This window comes from Myodes glareolus, chromosome X (assembly GCF_982192425.1).
Source record: "Myodes glareolus chromosome X, mMyoGla1.1, whole genome shotgun sequence".
NCBI lineage: Eukaryota > Metazoa > Chordata > Mammalia > Rodentia > Cricetidae > Myodes > Myodes glareolus.
Genome location: NC_142053.1, coordinates 105164475 through 105181429, shown reverse-complemented (window position 1 = coordinate 105181429; position 16955 = coordinate 105164475). Strand labels below are relative to the sequence as shown.

General features: G+C 35.9%; 1 protein-coding gene across 2 annotated transcripts in view; it reads right to left on the bottom strand.

Moving 5' to 3' along the window:
* Window positions 1-11737: 11737 nt before the first annotated feature.
* Prrg1 (proline rich and Gla domain 1) overlaps window positions 11738-16955 on the bottom strand; it is a 114856-nt gene continuing 109638 nt past the window's right edge. For both annotated transcript variants that reach the window (XM_048436309.3, XM_048436317.3), the window contains exon 4: window positions 11738-15345. In XM_048436309.3, the coding sequence (XP_048292266.3) occupies window positions 14860-15345 (486 nt within the window). In that variant the 3' untranslated portion in view covers window positions 11738-14859. The remainder of the gene's footprint in view (window positions 15346-16955) is intronic.

Below are 16955 nucleotides of genomic sequence, written 5' to 3'. Positions count from 1 at the left end.
CCTGTATCTTGCCTGTGCAAAATACTACAGCTGGCCCTGATGGTGTGGGTACAGCTGACCAAGCCTCAAGAGCATGAGGGCAGAACTCACTCTGCTCCTTATTGCCTGCTGCAGTGAGTGGCTAGCCAGGGCAATCCTGGAGAGCTTGTGCTGGTGGTGTCAATGAGACTGACCAACCCAGCTATCTATCCCTCAAGCCCAGAACCAGGACTATGAGGTGGGCTACCTGAGCATCTACCTACCTCATCTGTGAACTGCTGGAGCATGTGAAGAAACCAGCTCTGCAGATCCAGAGCTGCAGAATCTCCATGACACAACACAACAATAGAATTTCAAGAGAAGTTCCAGTGAGGGTCCAGTATCAATAATGCAGCAGAAGCCAGAGGCATAGAACCAGACCAACGTCTTATTGCCATGAACACTTACAAGATAAACACCTTTAGTAACGTGGCAGGATACAAGAGCAACTCAAAAAAATCGGTTGCCCTCCTATACACAAAGGATAAAGAAGCAGAGAGGGAAATCAGAGAAACAAGTGAGTGTGGCCATTCTAATATCTAACAAAATCGACTTCAAACTAAAATCAATCAGAAGAGATGGAGATGGACATTTCATACTTATAACAGGAACAATTCATCAGGAAGAAGTCTCAATCTTGAATATCTATGCCCCTAATATAAAGGCACCCACATATGTAAAAGAAACTCTTCTAGAACTCAAGGCAGTCATCAAACCACACACACTAATAGTAGGAGACTTCAACACTCCTCTCTCACCAATGGACAGATAAATCAGACAGAAACCTAACAGAGAAATAAGAGATTTATTGGAGGTACTGAATCAAATGGACTTAACAGACATCTATAGAACACTCCACCCAAATAGGAAAGAATATACCTTCTTCTCTGCAGCTCATGGAACCTTCTTGAAAATTGACCACATACTTGGTAACAAAGCAAACTTCCACAGATACAAAAAAATATTAGTAACCACCTGTGTCTTGTCAGATCACCATGGATTAAAGTTAGAATTCAACAACAATGGTACCCCCAGGAAACCAACAAACTCATGGAAGTTGAACAATCAACTACTAAATCACCCCTGGGTCAAGGAAGAAAGAAAGAAAGAAATTAAACTCTTCCTTGAATTTAATGAAAACAAAGACACAACGTATTCAAACCTATGGGACACTATGAAAGCAGTGCTAAGAGGAAAGTTCATAGCACTAAGTGCCCACTTAAAGAAAACGGAGAAAGCACACATTGGAGACTTAACAACACACTTGAAAGCTCTAGAAAAAAAAAGAAGCTGATTCACCCAGGAGGAGTAGAAGACTGGAAATAATCAAACTGAGGGCTGAAATCAACAAAATAGAAACACAGAAAACAATCCAAAGAATCAATGAAGCAAAAAGCTGGTTCTTGGAGAAAATCAACAAGATCGATAAACCCCTATCCAAACTAATCAAACGGCAGAGAGAGAACTTGCAAATTAATAGGATCAGAAACGAAAAGGGGGACATAACCACAGACACAGAGGAAATTCAGAGAATCATTAGATCTTACTACGAAAGTTTATATGCCACAAAGTTGGAAAATGTAAAAGAAATGGACATTTTTTTAGATAAGTACCATATACCAAAGTTGAACCAAGACCAGGTGAAAAATCTAAATAGACCGGTTGGTCGTGAAGAATTAGAAGCTGTTATCAAAAATCTCCCTACCAAAAAAGCCCAGGACCAGATGGTTTCAATGCAGAATTCTACCAGAACTTCCAGGAAGAGCTAATACCTATACTCCTTAATGTATTCCACAATATAGAAACAGAAGAATCATTGCCAAACTCCTTTTATGAAGCTACAGTCACCCTAATACCAAAATCACACAAAGACACAACCAAGAAAGAGAATTACAGGCCAATCTCACTCATGAACATCGATGCAAAAATTCTCAATAAAATACTGGCAAACCGAATCCAAGAACACATTAGAAAAATCATCCATTATGATCAAGTAGGCTTCATCCCAGAGATGCAGGGATGGTTCAACATACGCAAATCTATCAATGTAATCCATCATATAAATAAACTGAAAGAAAAAAAAAACATATGATCATTTCATTGGATGCTGAAAAAGCATTTGACAAAATTCAACACCCATTTATGATAAAGGTGTTGGAGAGACTGGGGATACAAGAATCATACCTAAATATAATAAAAGCTATTTACAGCAAGCTGACAGCTAACATCAAATTGAATGGAGAGAAACTCAAAGCCATTCCTCTAAAATCAGGGACACGACAAGGCTGTTCACTCTCTCCATACCTCTTCAATATAGTGCTTGAATTTCTAGCAATAGCAATAAGACAACATAAGGAGATCAAGGGGATTCGAATTCGAAAGGATGAAGTTAAACTTTCGTTATTTGCTGACGATATGATAGTGTACATAAGAGACCCCAAAAACTCTACCAAAGAACTCCTACAGCTGATAAACACCTTTAGTAATGTGGCAGGATACAAGATCAACTCCAAAAAATCAGTGGCCCTCCTATACACAAAGGATAAAGAAGCGGAGAGGGAAATCAGAGAAACATCACCTTTCACGATAGCCACAAATAGCATAAAATATCTTGGGGTTACTCTAACCAAGGAAGTGAAAGACCTAGTTGACAAGAACTTTAAGCCTTTGAAAAGAGAAATTGAGGAGGATACCAGAAAATGGAAAGACCTCCCCTGCTCTTGGATTGGGAGAATCAACATAGTAAAAATGGCAATTCTACCAAAAGCAATCTATAGATTCAATGCAATCCCCATCAAAATCCCATCAAACTTATTTGTTCTTTTGATGACCAAAATGACTTGAGTTCTTTGTATATTTTGGAGATTAGCCCTCTGTCTGATATGGGATTGGTGAAGATCTTTTCCCATTCCGTAGGCTGCTGTTCTTTCTTTTTGACTGTGTCTTTGGCTTTATAGAAGGTTCTCAGTTTCAGGAGATCCCATTAAGAAATTGTTTCTCTCCGTGTCTTGCTACTGGGGTTATATTTAGAAAGTAGTCTCCTGTGCCAATGTGTTCAAGTTTACTTCCCATTTTCTCTTCTCTGAGGTCCAGTATGGCTTGTTTTATGTTGAGGTCTTGATCCATTTGGATTTGAGTTTTGTGCATGGCAATAGTTATGGATTTATGTTCATTCTTCTACATGTTGATATCCTGTTATGCCAGCACCATTTTTTGAATATGATCTCTTTTTTTCCATTTTGTATTTTTTTACTTCTTTGTCAAAAATCAGGTATTCATAGGTGTGTGGATTGATATATAGGCCTTCAATTCAGTTATGTGGTTCCTCATGTTTGTTTTATGCCAATATAAAGTTTAATTCTGGCAGCATAGCCCATTGATGGTCAATACATCTCTGAATTACAAATTAATTGTAACATAGTTAAATTTTTCAAGGTCTCACAAAAAACATACAAATAACATAATAAAGTAGAATTCTAAAGAGACAATGCCCACCTTTTCTAACATTTTACATTTTACAGAAGCATCATCAAGATTTTCTATGCATGCAGTGAGAGCCACTGAGATTCCTAGATGAAAAAATATTTCTGTGGAGAGAGTTGTTTTGTGCCTGGTGGGGAGGGGAAGTGGAAACCAAGAAAGTGAGAGAAATGATGTATGTAAGATATAAGAGAATCATTCTGGAATGTAATATTCAAATAAACAAACTGTTCATTGCTTCAGTTTAGGGACTGTGGCACCAATAAAGAGAAAAATATTTCAGTGATGATTACAGACAGCTATAGCAGGAACACCTGTAGTTCTCTGCACATACAACCGGAGGAATCACAGAATGATGTTGTCTCCTTGGTTGCTGAAGGTCCATGTGTGTCTTGTAATGTTGTAATAGGAGCGGTGGGCTGCTTCCCACCACCCGGTTCCCAGGTAGTTTACACACAAAATAATTACATGGAAACTGTATTCATTTTAACACTGCCTAGTCCATTATATTTAGCCTCTTCGTGGCTAACTCTCATATTTTAATTAACCCATTTCTAATAATCTGTATATCAGCATGTGACTGTGGCTTATTGGGATGAGTCTAACCTATGTCTGTCTCGGAGAAAAGATCCATGACATCTGCCTGACTCTGCTTTCTTTCTCCCAGCATTCTGTTCAGTCTACTCCACCTATCTAAACTGCTGTCCTATAAAAAGGACAAAGCAGTTTCTTTATTTGAACAATGAAAGTAACAAATAGATAGAAGGCCCTCCTACACCATTGTAATTTGCAAAAAAGTCATCAAACCTCAATGTGAGAAGGCAGAAATCTGACTTGACACAATAAACAACAATACGTGAAAATTCAAGGATCAGCTCACTTCTACATAAAGAAAATTAAGAAAATACTATCTGAAAATTTATTTTGTACACATGTACTATTGGATTCTGATAAAATACTCATAATGGTCTTTTTACTTATCTGCCTTCTTTTCTGACATAAATTCTCTCAGTAATATGGATTACATGAATTATTCTATAAGTGAATACATTGTGTTCCATTTAATTATATCAAAAAATATATCATAATTTTGCAAAAAACATTTAATAAATATGAATGATATTTAAGTTAAGCAGCAAATACTGTTAAATGGACAGAAATCAAAAGGGCCTGTAGATGCTTCTTGGTATAGTAACAAACAGAATCAGAAGAGACATGAGTTCAGGTTCCTCAAAATAAAATTGAAATAATCAAATCCTAGACAGATCGTCTAAGTTGTGACCCTAAATTCAGGCCCAGAATACAAATTAAATTTAGTTGTTGCTTGATTCTAAGACATCCTCTGGTGATTTTTACCTCCTAGTGTTCCTATCCTTCTGAAGCTACATCCTACTGCTGAATAAGGAGACACCACATAGCCAATAGTGGTAGGGAAAGCCCACCAGAGATGACCACTCAGGTACAGTATATTGTCAATTGAAAGTATTTCAGCCAGCAAGGACTACACTCAGGTGTATTCCAGGACTTGAAGTGTGGATGAGACTTTCCAGAGCATCGGGGTTTTGAAGGCAACAACAACATCCTGGTATCTCACTGGGCAGCTGCAGTGGGTCTTCATAGAAGCAAGCACTTTAACAGAAGGCAAGATGAGCAGTTAGCTGTGGGTATGCCACAAAAACAGAAGCAAAATTAGTTAGGACACCCTCATCTTTTATTACTAGAATAGAATTGGTTAATTTTCTATGATATTCTCCATCAAGGAGATCAAATTCTAGTTAAACTGTGCCTGGACTCAGCAAGAATACAAGTTGGAGTGACTGCTGAACTGTCTTGCCTTGTCACAATTAGATGAGGTGAAAGTGGCACTTTAGAACTCAAGATCCCAGACTATGTCTTAGTATACCTTGAATTTGATTTGATACTTTTGGAACTTTCACTTTGAGAAATTGTTGAGAATCATCTATCAAGATCCAGTTGGCAAGTTGTGAGCTCAGGCTACACAGATGCCTTAAAGAAACTTTAAGAAAGGGTTCTTGTCAACAGAACCATTTACATCCACTGTCAGCAGCTCAGTGTTGATTACTACCTTTCTTAGTGCATCATGTCATAGGTTCCTCCTAATAGAGGCCTTTCAAATAGAACTAGCCAGACTCTGACATTAAGCACATGTGAATTTCCTAATGAGATATAACTAATCAAGGTGGCAAAAACCCACAACACTTTGAGAGACTAAAATATATTACCTTGAGGCACTAAGTTTGAGAATAATCTTTTGTGTGTGTGTAGAAATGGATGCTAGAATGGAGATAGAATGAAGAAAGCATGTAGAATTTTATTCCTTCACTTAGACTCACTACACATTTCCTTGTTCAAAGAAATGTTTCATACTATACCCTCCCTTTACATAAGCCTACTTGACTCTGACATGCAACTGCATCTTTAGCTCCTTTTCTTCCTTCTAACTTCTCTAATTTTGTATTTCCCTTAGAGTGATCATGCTAAGAACATCAGAACATGAATGTTTTCATTGCTAATTCTTGTTAACAATCATTTAAATTTTACAGAACTACTCTGAAGCCTGTTCTGCTATTGTGCCCATTAATTAGTGAAGAAACTGAAAAGAAAAACAAGGTAAATGTTTCCATTCTATTGTTCCACTTTAAAACAGTAGAATCAGAAACTCAACCTAGGAGTCTATCTAGAGTCTGTATCTTTAACCAAGAATATATTGCAACATTTTACTTCTCTTAACACTTCAAGTGCACTTGTATACTGTGCACAGAAGACAGTAATCTCTCAAAGAGGAGGAACCTTTAATTATTCTTCATGGAGTTCTCAACATTTTATTATTGCCATGTAAGGTTTTTGTAACTATATTCTTTATTATTGTGTATTAAATAACTGTTTTATATTACTTTATTGTATATTAATTAGTTTTCCAGTAGTGCTTAAGAGAATTTTGCCTGAGAAAATTTAGGAGAACCAAAATTATACTGTAGTTTATTTTTATATATATATGTGGGTGGTATGTGCACAACTATTCAGGTGCCCATGGAGATCAGAAGTGGTGTTGGATGTTCTAGAGCTAGAGTTCCAGGCAGTTGAGCTACCTGATGTAGATGCTGGAAAGCAAACTTGGGTGGATTCTCTGCTAGAACAGAGTCAACTCTCCAGTCCTAGGATCAAAGTTTTAAATGCCAATATTTTAAAATAATCATAGATTAACTGTCTTCCACTCATAGCTATTCATTGTAGAACATTCTGTGGAACCTTGATATCTATCCTGATGGGTTTTCTCTAATACATGGATTTATATTGATGTAGAAAAAGAATGAATTCAATCACATCCCAAAGACCCTGCCTAAGAGCACTTTGACCAATAGGGTTCCAATATAATAATTTGAGGAGACATGAACAGTAAAAGTTGAACAACTTTGGATAGATGTCACCTAACCCATGCTCAGAGTACAGACTGTTCACTCAGGCTTTTACTGAGACAGCGGAAAAAAAAACTCATTCAGATTACATTTGCCTTTATTATTACTTAATTTTTCCTAAGAAAAACCAACTTCATCTAGCATTCAATGATACTTGTTTATCAGAACATTCTAAACATTCAAACATATGAGGAAAATAAATACCATTAGCACTGGAATTGTCCCTATATGACTTTATATTTTCTAGGCTTGATTTTTTAGCACACATACAATATGCCTTCTGCATTTAAATGTCTTAACTGCTCTAAGAACATTTACTGGAATAAGTTGTTGTTAAACTGTTTTAAACAGCTTGTATAATATTACCTGTGCCTAACCCAACCAGAAAACTTCTGAAAGTTTAAATGCTGAGCCTTACTCTTACACTTTCACTTTGTCTGACATGCATACTTTTTCAGATGCTATTTAAGTGTGCAAACAACCGAGTCAGTATTATGTAATTAAAACTTATACAGAGTTATTGGGATTTCTTTTTTTTAGGTTACAGTGCTATTTTTTATTTATTATTTATTGTTATTATTATTATTAAAAATTTTCACCTCCTCCCTTTCTCCCATTTCCCTCCCCCTTCCCCCATTCCCACTCTCCCCCCCCCCCCCCGTTCCCCCTCCATCTCCAGTCCAAAAAGCAGTCAGGGTTCCCTGCCCTGTGGGAAGCTCAAGGTCCTCCCCCCTCCTTCCAGGTCTAGGAAGTTGTTTGAGACTAGGTTCTCATAAAGCCAGTACATGCAGTAGAATCAAAACTCAGTGCCATTGTCTTTTGCTTCTCAGTCAACCCTCCTTGTCAGTCCCGTTCAGAGTATCTGATTTGATCACATGCTCCATCAGTCCCAGTCCAGCTGGCCTGGGTGAGTTCCTATTAGATCAGTCCCACCATCACAGTGGGTGGGCGCACCCCTCGCGGTTCTGACTTTCTTGCTCATGTTCTCTCTCCTACTGCTCCTCATAAGGACCTTGTGAGCTCAGTCCAGTATTCCAGTGTGGATCTCTGTCTCAATCTCCGTCCACTGCCAGATGAGGGTTCATATTCATCCTTTTGGGTCTGGGTTACCTAACTCAGGATAGTGTTTTCTATTTCCATCCATTTGCATGCAAAATTCAAGATGTCATTGTTTTTTTACCGCTGAGTAGTACTCTAATGCGTATATATTCCACACTTTCTTTATCCATTTTTTCATTGAGGGGCATCTAGGTTGTTTCCAGGTGCTGGCTATTACAAACAATGCTACTATGAACATAGTTGAACAAATGCTTTTGTAGTATGATAGGGCATCTCTTGGGTATATTCCCAAGAGTGGAATTGTTGGATTCTGGCATAGGTTGATCCCGAATTTCCTGAGAAACCACCACATTGATTTCCAAAGTGGGTGCACAAGTTTGCATTCCCACCAGCAATGCATGAGTGTTCCCCATACTCCACATCCTCTCCAGCAAAAGCTATCATTGGTGTTTTTGACTTTAGCCATTCTGACAGGTGTAAGATGGTATCTCAAAGTTGTTTTGATCACTAAGGAGGTTGAGCATGACCTTAAGTGTCTTTTGGCCATTCGACGTTCTTCAGTTGAGAATTCTCTGTTCAGTTCAGAGCCCCATTTTTAATTGGGTTAATAAGCATTTTAAAGTCTAGTTTCTTGAGTTCTTTATATATTTTGGAGATCAGACCTTTGTTGCAGGGTTTTGAAGATCTTCTCCCAATAAGTTGGTTGCCTTTTTGTCTTAATGACAGTGTTCTTTGCTTTACAGAAGCTTCTCAGTTTTAGGAGGTCCCATTTATTCAATGTTGCCCTTATTGTCTGTGCTACTGGGGTTATATGTAGGAAGTGGTCTCCTGTGCCCATATGTTGTAGACTACTTCCCACTTTCTCTTCTATCAGGATCAGTGTGTTCAGATTGATATTGAGGTCTTTAATCCATTTGGACTTGAGTTTTAATGCATGGTGATAGATATGGATCTATTTTCATTCTTCTACAGGTTGACATCCAGTTCTGCCAACACAATTGTTGAAGATGCGTTCTTTCTTTCATTGTATACTTTTAGCTCCTTTGTCGAAAATCAGGTGTTCATAGGTTTGTGGGTTAATATCCAGGTCTTCTATTCAATTCCCTTGGTCGACTTCTCTGTTTTTATGCCAGTACCAAGCTGTTTTCATTACTGTAGCTCTGTAATAGAGTTTGAAGTCAGGGATGGTAATGCCTCCAGAGGTTCCTTTCTGTTCATGTACTCATGCAACAGACATATTTCATTATTTTTTTAATTGATCCAGTCAGTATAACAGTGTTGAAAAAATGGGCACAGCTGTACAAGCCTCTAAGTTCCAGGATGTGAGAGATATTAGCACGAATTTAAGGTCATTTTTTATTACAAATAAGTTCCAGGTGAACCTATATGTGTTGGTTAGCTAGAGTTCTCTAGAAGAGCAGTGTTGATAGAATGAATATATAAGGGGGGGTTACTACAGAGTCTTAAGGGCTGTGGTCTGTCTAGTCCAACAACAGCTGTCTCCTGACAAAAAGGCCAAGAATCCAGTAGACTTTCAGTCCATGAGGCTGGGCATCATAGTTAGTCTTCAGTCTGTGTTGAAATCCTGAAGATGTAGTTCTAATACCAGCAAAATAATGCCTCAGCAGCAGGATAGATAAACTTGCCAGTAAGACAGTAAGCAGTCAAAAATCTTCCTTCTTCTATGTCCTTTTATGTAGGCTGTCAATATAAGGTGTAGCCCAGGGTTAGTGTAGGTCTTCTGACCTCAAATGATCTATCAAGAAAAATTCTTCACAGGTGTGCCAGATGCTTTAGTTTTAGTTGATTTCAGATGTAGTCAAGTTGATAGCAAATATTAGGCAACACACTGGCTAATAAGAAACATTTTAGAAACCAGCAATATTGGGTGAAGTGATATGTAAGAATGCTGAGACGGTTCCCCCAGCTCAATCCCTTGATCTTTTATCTGGTTTTGTGCTGTTCACTCAGACTAGGACCAAGGGAAACAGGGCTGTATTTGGGTGCTACATCTGCTGCGCAAGTTTGCTTTCTGCTTTTAGTCTTCATACTCCATAGGTCTTGTGTTTCATTTGCTCTGCAATCTGGGACGTTTCCCCCAACAGCTGTTTACTCTTTTGTCTTAACATTTGTGGAAGTTTGTTTGTCATGTCTAACTTAGTAGTAGAGTATACACAAAGTCCACGGTTCTATTCCCAGCACAAAAACAATCAACCAATGAACCATAATAATTACAGCTAAATATAAACATTAAGAACATCAGCTGGAAAACTGATGAATTTGATGAATTGATAACATTAAAAGTGAGGCTTTTAAACAGGCTTTGCTTTTAAACATTTCAAGAATTTGGAGAAATTAAACTGATTAAATACAATTCTTGCCTCAAAATAGCATTAAGGACGTAAAAAGGCTCAGGAAAAAATATAATTTTATGATAGGTATTTGAGTAGTGTTACTTTAAAAAAAAAAAAACAAAACTCCCCCTTAAGAACCTTGCTTCAGGAGTTGGGGATTTAGCTCAGGATTCCTGGGTTTGACCCTCAGTTCTGGGGAAAAAGGAACCAAGATTTATTTCCAAAATTGTTGGGGTACACAAAAGTAGTATATCAGTACCTCTCTCTGGTAAAATGTGCTAAACTCTGCTGATATCATAAATACTAAAGTGAAGCTATGTAGTACTATGGTACCCAAAAAGCTTGAGCAGTTATGCTGGCACATCAACATATATTTTAAAAGTAAAACAAGTGATAGTATGCACATTATTTATAAAACAGAAAAACCAAGTTAAAATTGTATATATGTGTGTGTGTCAGAGTAAAATTGGTGGATGGTGTCAGGATAGATTAGTAAAGAAGCAGACAAAAACACTTCTATGGGAGGTAAATAAAACGACAACTATTTTGAAACTGTTGAGGCTGAGAAGCGAAAGGAGGAAGGGTGAGTAGCAAGGACTGTCAGAAACAAAATTCAAAAGGTAACTATCCCAAAGCCAAACTGAAGATGCAAGTCTAAGAAGGCATCTTAGATGTGCTCAAGTGACTAATAAGTTAGTGTGTGTGTGTGTGTGTGTGTGTGTGTGTGTGTGTGTGTGTGTGTGTGTGTATCAGTGTGTAGGGAGATCCTAGTGTTGTGAATTTGAGGAAGTCTTCTGGGGTATGAAAACATGATTCATGGTTGCCATAATCAAGCTGTAATTTTTTTCCGGAAGTAAATATATACTTGGGATTTATAACTAAAATTTCACCCCAAATATAACTTAAAATTTGATAGCAGAAAAATCAAATGATATCTACAATGCTTCCATAATGATATTGGTATCAGTTTTGCTATCTTAAGTTAGTTACATTTGGGGAAATGTCATAAGGTCACAACACTTTAATAATGTGCTATTTTTTCACATGGTAAATGTCAAAAGCAAGTTAAGTAGGAAAAAGGCAGCTTTTTGGTATCTGAAGACATCCTTTCCTATTCTCATGAACTGACAAAATACACAATAACAAGGATCTCATTCCATTTATATGAGGTACTTGTTTCCATTTCTTTTGGTCATTTAGAAAGATTTTGATGCTAAAGAAAAACTCCAGTTTTGTTCACTAGATTATTCCTGATTTCTGTATATTGATATTCTGCAAATTCACATGAAATTACAATAATTTGACCTAATTAAAAATGTAATTTATAATAGCTTATGCAGTACTCTTTACCACTTAATCACATGATAAATAAATGATAGAAAAATAATCTCCTGGGTTAAAAATAGCTTTATTTAGCATACTAAAAACAGGGAAAAATAAGAAAACTGGATCAAGTATAAACATAAAAAGTTAAATACCATAATTTAATGTAAACCAAACATTTGAAAATGTGAAGTATTGTAATAAAACACATGCTATTTACATAGAACTGAGTTAAAACTAACTTTGTAGTTACTGGATCAGATCATCAGTCCTGAAGAAGTTATCATTAGCAATCAACAAATATAACATCTCCATTTTAATTGGTCAATAGGAAAAGAAGCAATCATTTTGTTTATTTAAAACATATAGAATTTACTGGGATATTTAGAGCAGCAAGCCTAAATTACCAATTCAAGGATTCTAGACATAAGCACTGCAGGTTGAGGTTTGAAAATCTTTCTACTTGAGGAACCATGAGCAGATCCTTTTATATAATATAGACTATTTAATTCCATTTACTCACTGTTTAGAAAGGTATTAAGTATATTCTGCAAAAATAAATCTTCATTAAAAATGATCAAAGGCAAATGCAGTATCAATCAAGTAGGAAAGGCAAAGCATAAAAATATACATTATCCCAGATAAGCCCCTTAATTATAATAAATGTTAAGAAACTCAATTTATAAAACCAGAAGGACTAGCAAAGGGCATTTTAAAAGTATGAAACCTAAAGTATTCTCAAACACAACAAAAAATGTAAAATCAAATTTCATGAAGAAAAGTATTTTGATTATTCTATCATTATCATGGAAAAGTTATCATGAAATTTATGGTTAATGCAACTATTATTTACTATGAAGTAGTGTTTTCTCTGACCAAAAATCTAAATTGCTGTCATTAAACTGATCAGTGGATCAATTTAAACATTTAGTTTTTGTTCCAAGAACCATCACTCATTCTTATACTTCAGTGTGGCAAATGTTAAATCTAATATTCAGATTTCAAAATGTAAAATCACGTTACAAGAACAAAAATCTAACTTAATGACCATATGTCTTGTGTTTTTGTCTAATTTAAAATTTTGGCTTCTGGATCCCCCTTTACATTCTTTGGGAAATCTAGACTCTAAAGAACTTTTGTTTTTTGAGATTTATATCTATCAATACTTAGCATCTTAGAAATGAACTGAAAAATTAAAACCCTAGCTTATCTAAAAATTAAAAAAAATATGCCAATACAGGTGTTTAATTTTTATGAAAAATAGCTATATTTTCTTTTTTAAAAAGATGTGTGGGAAGACTGTATTTTTTCCATTTTTAAATTCTGTTTTGAGAGACTTAGAATAAAGAAATAAATAATGTCTTCAGATAGAATGAAAATACTTTGATTGCACCGATCCCCTGAAAGGCCATCAGGAACTCTAAGGGTCTGTGACCACATTTGAAAATTACTGGTCTCATCTAAAGCCTAATATTAGTGTTGCAAAACACAAACACACACACACAAATCCCCACAAAAATAGCTTCAATTTTCAGTTATAAACAATCTATAAATCATCTTGCACATTGAATCAAACACCTATAACTTCATACTTAATTAGAAAGTAAAGATCATATAGTCAGAAAAAATTTCAAAGCAATATTTTTGTGGTGAGACCATTATAAAGATACAATATTTTTTTAATCCATCAGACCTATTAACTAATTTCTGTACTTTGGTGTAATTTCCAGCATTTCTCCATCTTATGCTGCATTGGCAAATGTACTTAAATTGGCACAGCTTTTATATAGACCAGATTATATCACGTACATATTATATTATACCCCGTACATTCAGAGGAAAACATTAGTTATTTATGGAGCAGACTGCTCTATTTGTCATTATGTGAAAGCTCTAGTCAGTTCTAGGGAAACAGGAAGAAATGTCCCCCTGGAGTGCAATACTAATGCTATAGTCTTACATTTGAATAGTTCTTCACATTTAACAAATTACTGGTACATACACCATGTCACTTGACCTTTTCTAAAATTCTTCTGAAATAGTTTATTTTGGCAGTTCATTCACAACCTGCTCCCTCCACTCCATGGGAAAGACATAAAAAAACTACTGCATCTAAAAAAATTAATAGAATATAAAATAAACAACAACAATAATGAGATATATGTGGGATGAAACTAGATTTAGTGTGCATCTACTATAGCAGATACTGGGTAAATATATTCTATCAATAGAGTATCAACACAAATGTCACAGCTTATTATTGAATGGAAAATTGTATACTAATAATTTTGAGAATAAGATTTCAGCCTGTATAAAACATTAAGAATATAATTCAAAAATTGGTTTTACCTAATCATTCAAGTGCATGAAGAGTTTATTGTAGAAATGAGAAAATAAAAATTAGTGTAAAAGAAAAAATATTACGCCACCACACTATGATCAAAGGAGTGGTCAGTATCTACTCCCTGTTTTAACACATACATTATTTCATTACCTAGAAATTCTTGCAAACAAGATAATAATATGAGTGGCATGAAACATTCAAAGATGGTAGCAAATTTTAATGAGACAGTGTGTGGTAATCAGCCAAGAAGAAAAATCCTGGTACAACATGAGCTAAATGCCACTAATGGTCAATGATTTCCTTGTTGTATACTATAATCGCTGTCTCACTCTCCCTCTGTGAGATGTCTCTAAAATTGAGAATGAATTCATGTACATTTTTTTTCCTTTCAAGAAAGAATTGGGAGTTTAACCAACATCAACAATAGTTAGAAAACATTGCATGTTGCTGACTATCACATAAACTGTTGATTCCATTTGCCTTTTCAATTTTGGCAAGTAATGCTGTCTTTATGGGTGGTGTAATGGAAATTAGTTAATTTTACAAGAGTTAACCACAAACTGAATGATGCACATGTGGCTATAAGCATATGTGTATGGTATCACAGTACTTACAGACCTTCACTGGCAGGTCTTTCCTTCATGTTTCTTCTTGTAAAAATGAACATGGATAATGCTTTTATAATAAGAAACAAAACTAAAGATAAATCAACCAGTTAATGTAAAGTGGTATGCTGTAAGAATCCAATAAAATAAGTCAATGCACATTTATGTAGTGATAAAGTGCTAGAAAGTTCTTCCATTAGTATTTTAGAAATGATTTGAGTAAAAAGATATTTGCAGCTTCATTTGATGGTGGTGACCACAGGCACCATAGCAATGGCACTAGCTGAGCTGGAGTTTACTATGTCCTCATATTCTGGTGGTGGGTCTAAATGAGGTTCTGTTTCACTCCTTCTCAAGTTCACCTGGCCAGTGGCTTCCTCATAGGTTGGTGGGGGATCACAGTTGGAAAGGCGAGTAGAGACAGAATCGGAGCGCCCAACAACGTATTCCAAAAAGCCTGGAGACAATCCACTGTTATCAAAGACTTCATCTGGTGGAGGAGGTGGTGTAATAATGTTAAGATGTTGAGGGAAAGGAATGTGATTTTCAGTTACTGTCTGTCTCCGAGTTTTGTTTCTTAGAAAGCATCTCCAGATTAAAAAGATGACAAGGAGAATAATGAAGAGGCCAAAGATTAATGGAAAAGTAAGATAAAATTGAAACCAGTCACTTCCTCTATTGGTCTCTCCTTGTTGTGCTTTTGTGTAGGTGCTCCAAAACTCTTTCTGAAAATACAAAACAAAATAATAGGAAAAAATCAGTATGGTCATAAGACAGTGAATATGAACAAATATTTATTCTGATAAATGACAAAAACCTAGAATCAGATGTATTGGTTCAAGTGGTATAGCCTTATTTTCCATACCAGCAAACAACAAATATAGAAGTCCCTCATTAGAATGGAGTTATTCAAATAAGTGCTTGTGCAAGGATGAGGACCTGAGTTCAAACCCTAGCACACATATAAACAAAAAAAATGTACATAGACCACAGAATACACATATACAAAGTAAAAGACAATTAAGAACTGAGTTTTTCTCTTTTTCAGATAATAACAAATCATCGAATAAGCCAAGAGTTGGGGGGAGTGCTTGCAATATAGATATGCATATAAATGTAAGGATGTACACAGATGTGATTATGACCTGTCACTCTCGATGTCCAAATCTGTGATTCTCATTATATAAGCCCCATCATGATTAATAATATGTGATGGTTCAGGTTATTGTAGGCTTTTAGTACCCAAGCATTCAGCAGACAAAACACCTTGTTTTCTAATGGCTCTGTTTGAGAGACATAACACATCCCTCCTCATCTCCCTTACCAAATGCAATGCTTTATACAGAGATGCTAACTGAAAAAAATATATGCTCACAAAAGGCATTAAGGTAGTCTAGAAATTGTGTTACTGTACTCTGGAACCTAGACTTTAAACTCTAAATTAAAAAAAATTAGTATTTGAAGTATTCAATGTTTGTTGGAATATATTAGAAGATATAAAGGAAGATGGTTGGTGGTTGGCACCTGCCTTCAATCCCAACACTTGAGCTCGAGTTCAAGGCCAGCCTGGTCTCCAAAGCTCCAAGATAGCCAGGGCTGTTACAAAGAGAAACCCTGTCTCGATATACGAAACAAAATAAAACAAACCAAAAAGATATTAAAGGAAACTTTTTGTAATTATAATTAATTTTTTCTTGAGCCTTAATTTATTTGCCTGCAAAGTGGGATAATGCAAGTTGTCTAAACATTAAGTGAGATAGCACATACAACACATCTAATTGAGTTTCTGGTACATAAATTTTCAATAGTCATGATTATAATTGATTTTTATGTCTAGTTATGCTTTTGCTTCACTCTATCACTTGATACAGGAGCCACCTTTTAATGTCATTAATTCCCTCCCTTGTCCTTATTTTCTTCTTTTTATGTGCGTTTTTGTGTTAGTCACTTTAGTGCTGTCCTTGAGAAGAAATTGAAAGAAAAAGCATTTAAAAGGAGGAAAGAATCTTTTTACTTTTGTTTTGAGAGCCTTCAATTCACTGTCACTGACTATTTTTTCTGGACCTGTGCTGATGCGCATGTCATCATAATGACAGGCATGGCACTAGAGAATTTCTCACTTTATGGCCCTGAGAAGCAAATATGGATTGAGGAAGGCACCTATCACAAATTATAGCTCCCAAGAATATGCCCATCCAAGAGACCTACCTCTTCCTATGGAGCTCTACCTCCTAAAAGTTTCACCATTTTTCGATAATATGAACTCAGCAACAGATCATTCCATTGATTAGGTCAGAACCCTGATGATCCAGTCACTTCTTAAAACAATTTTATC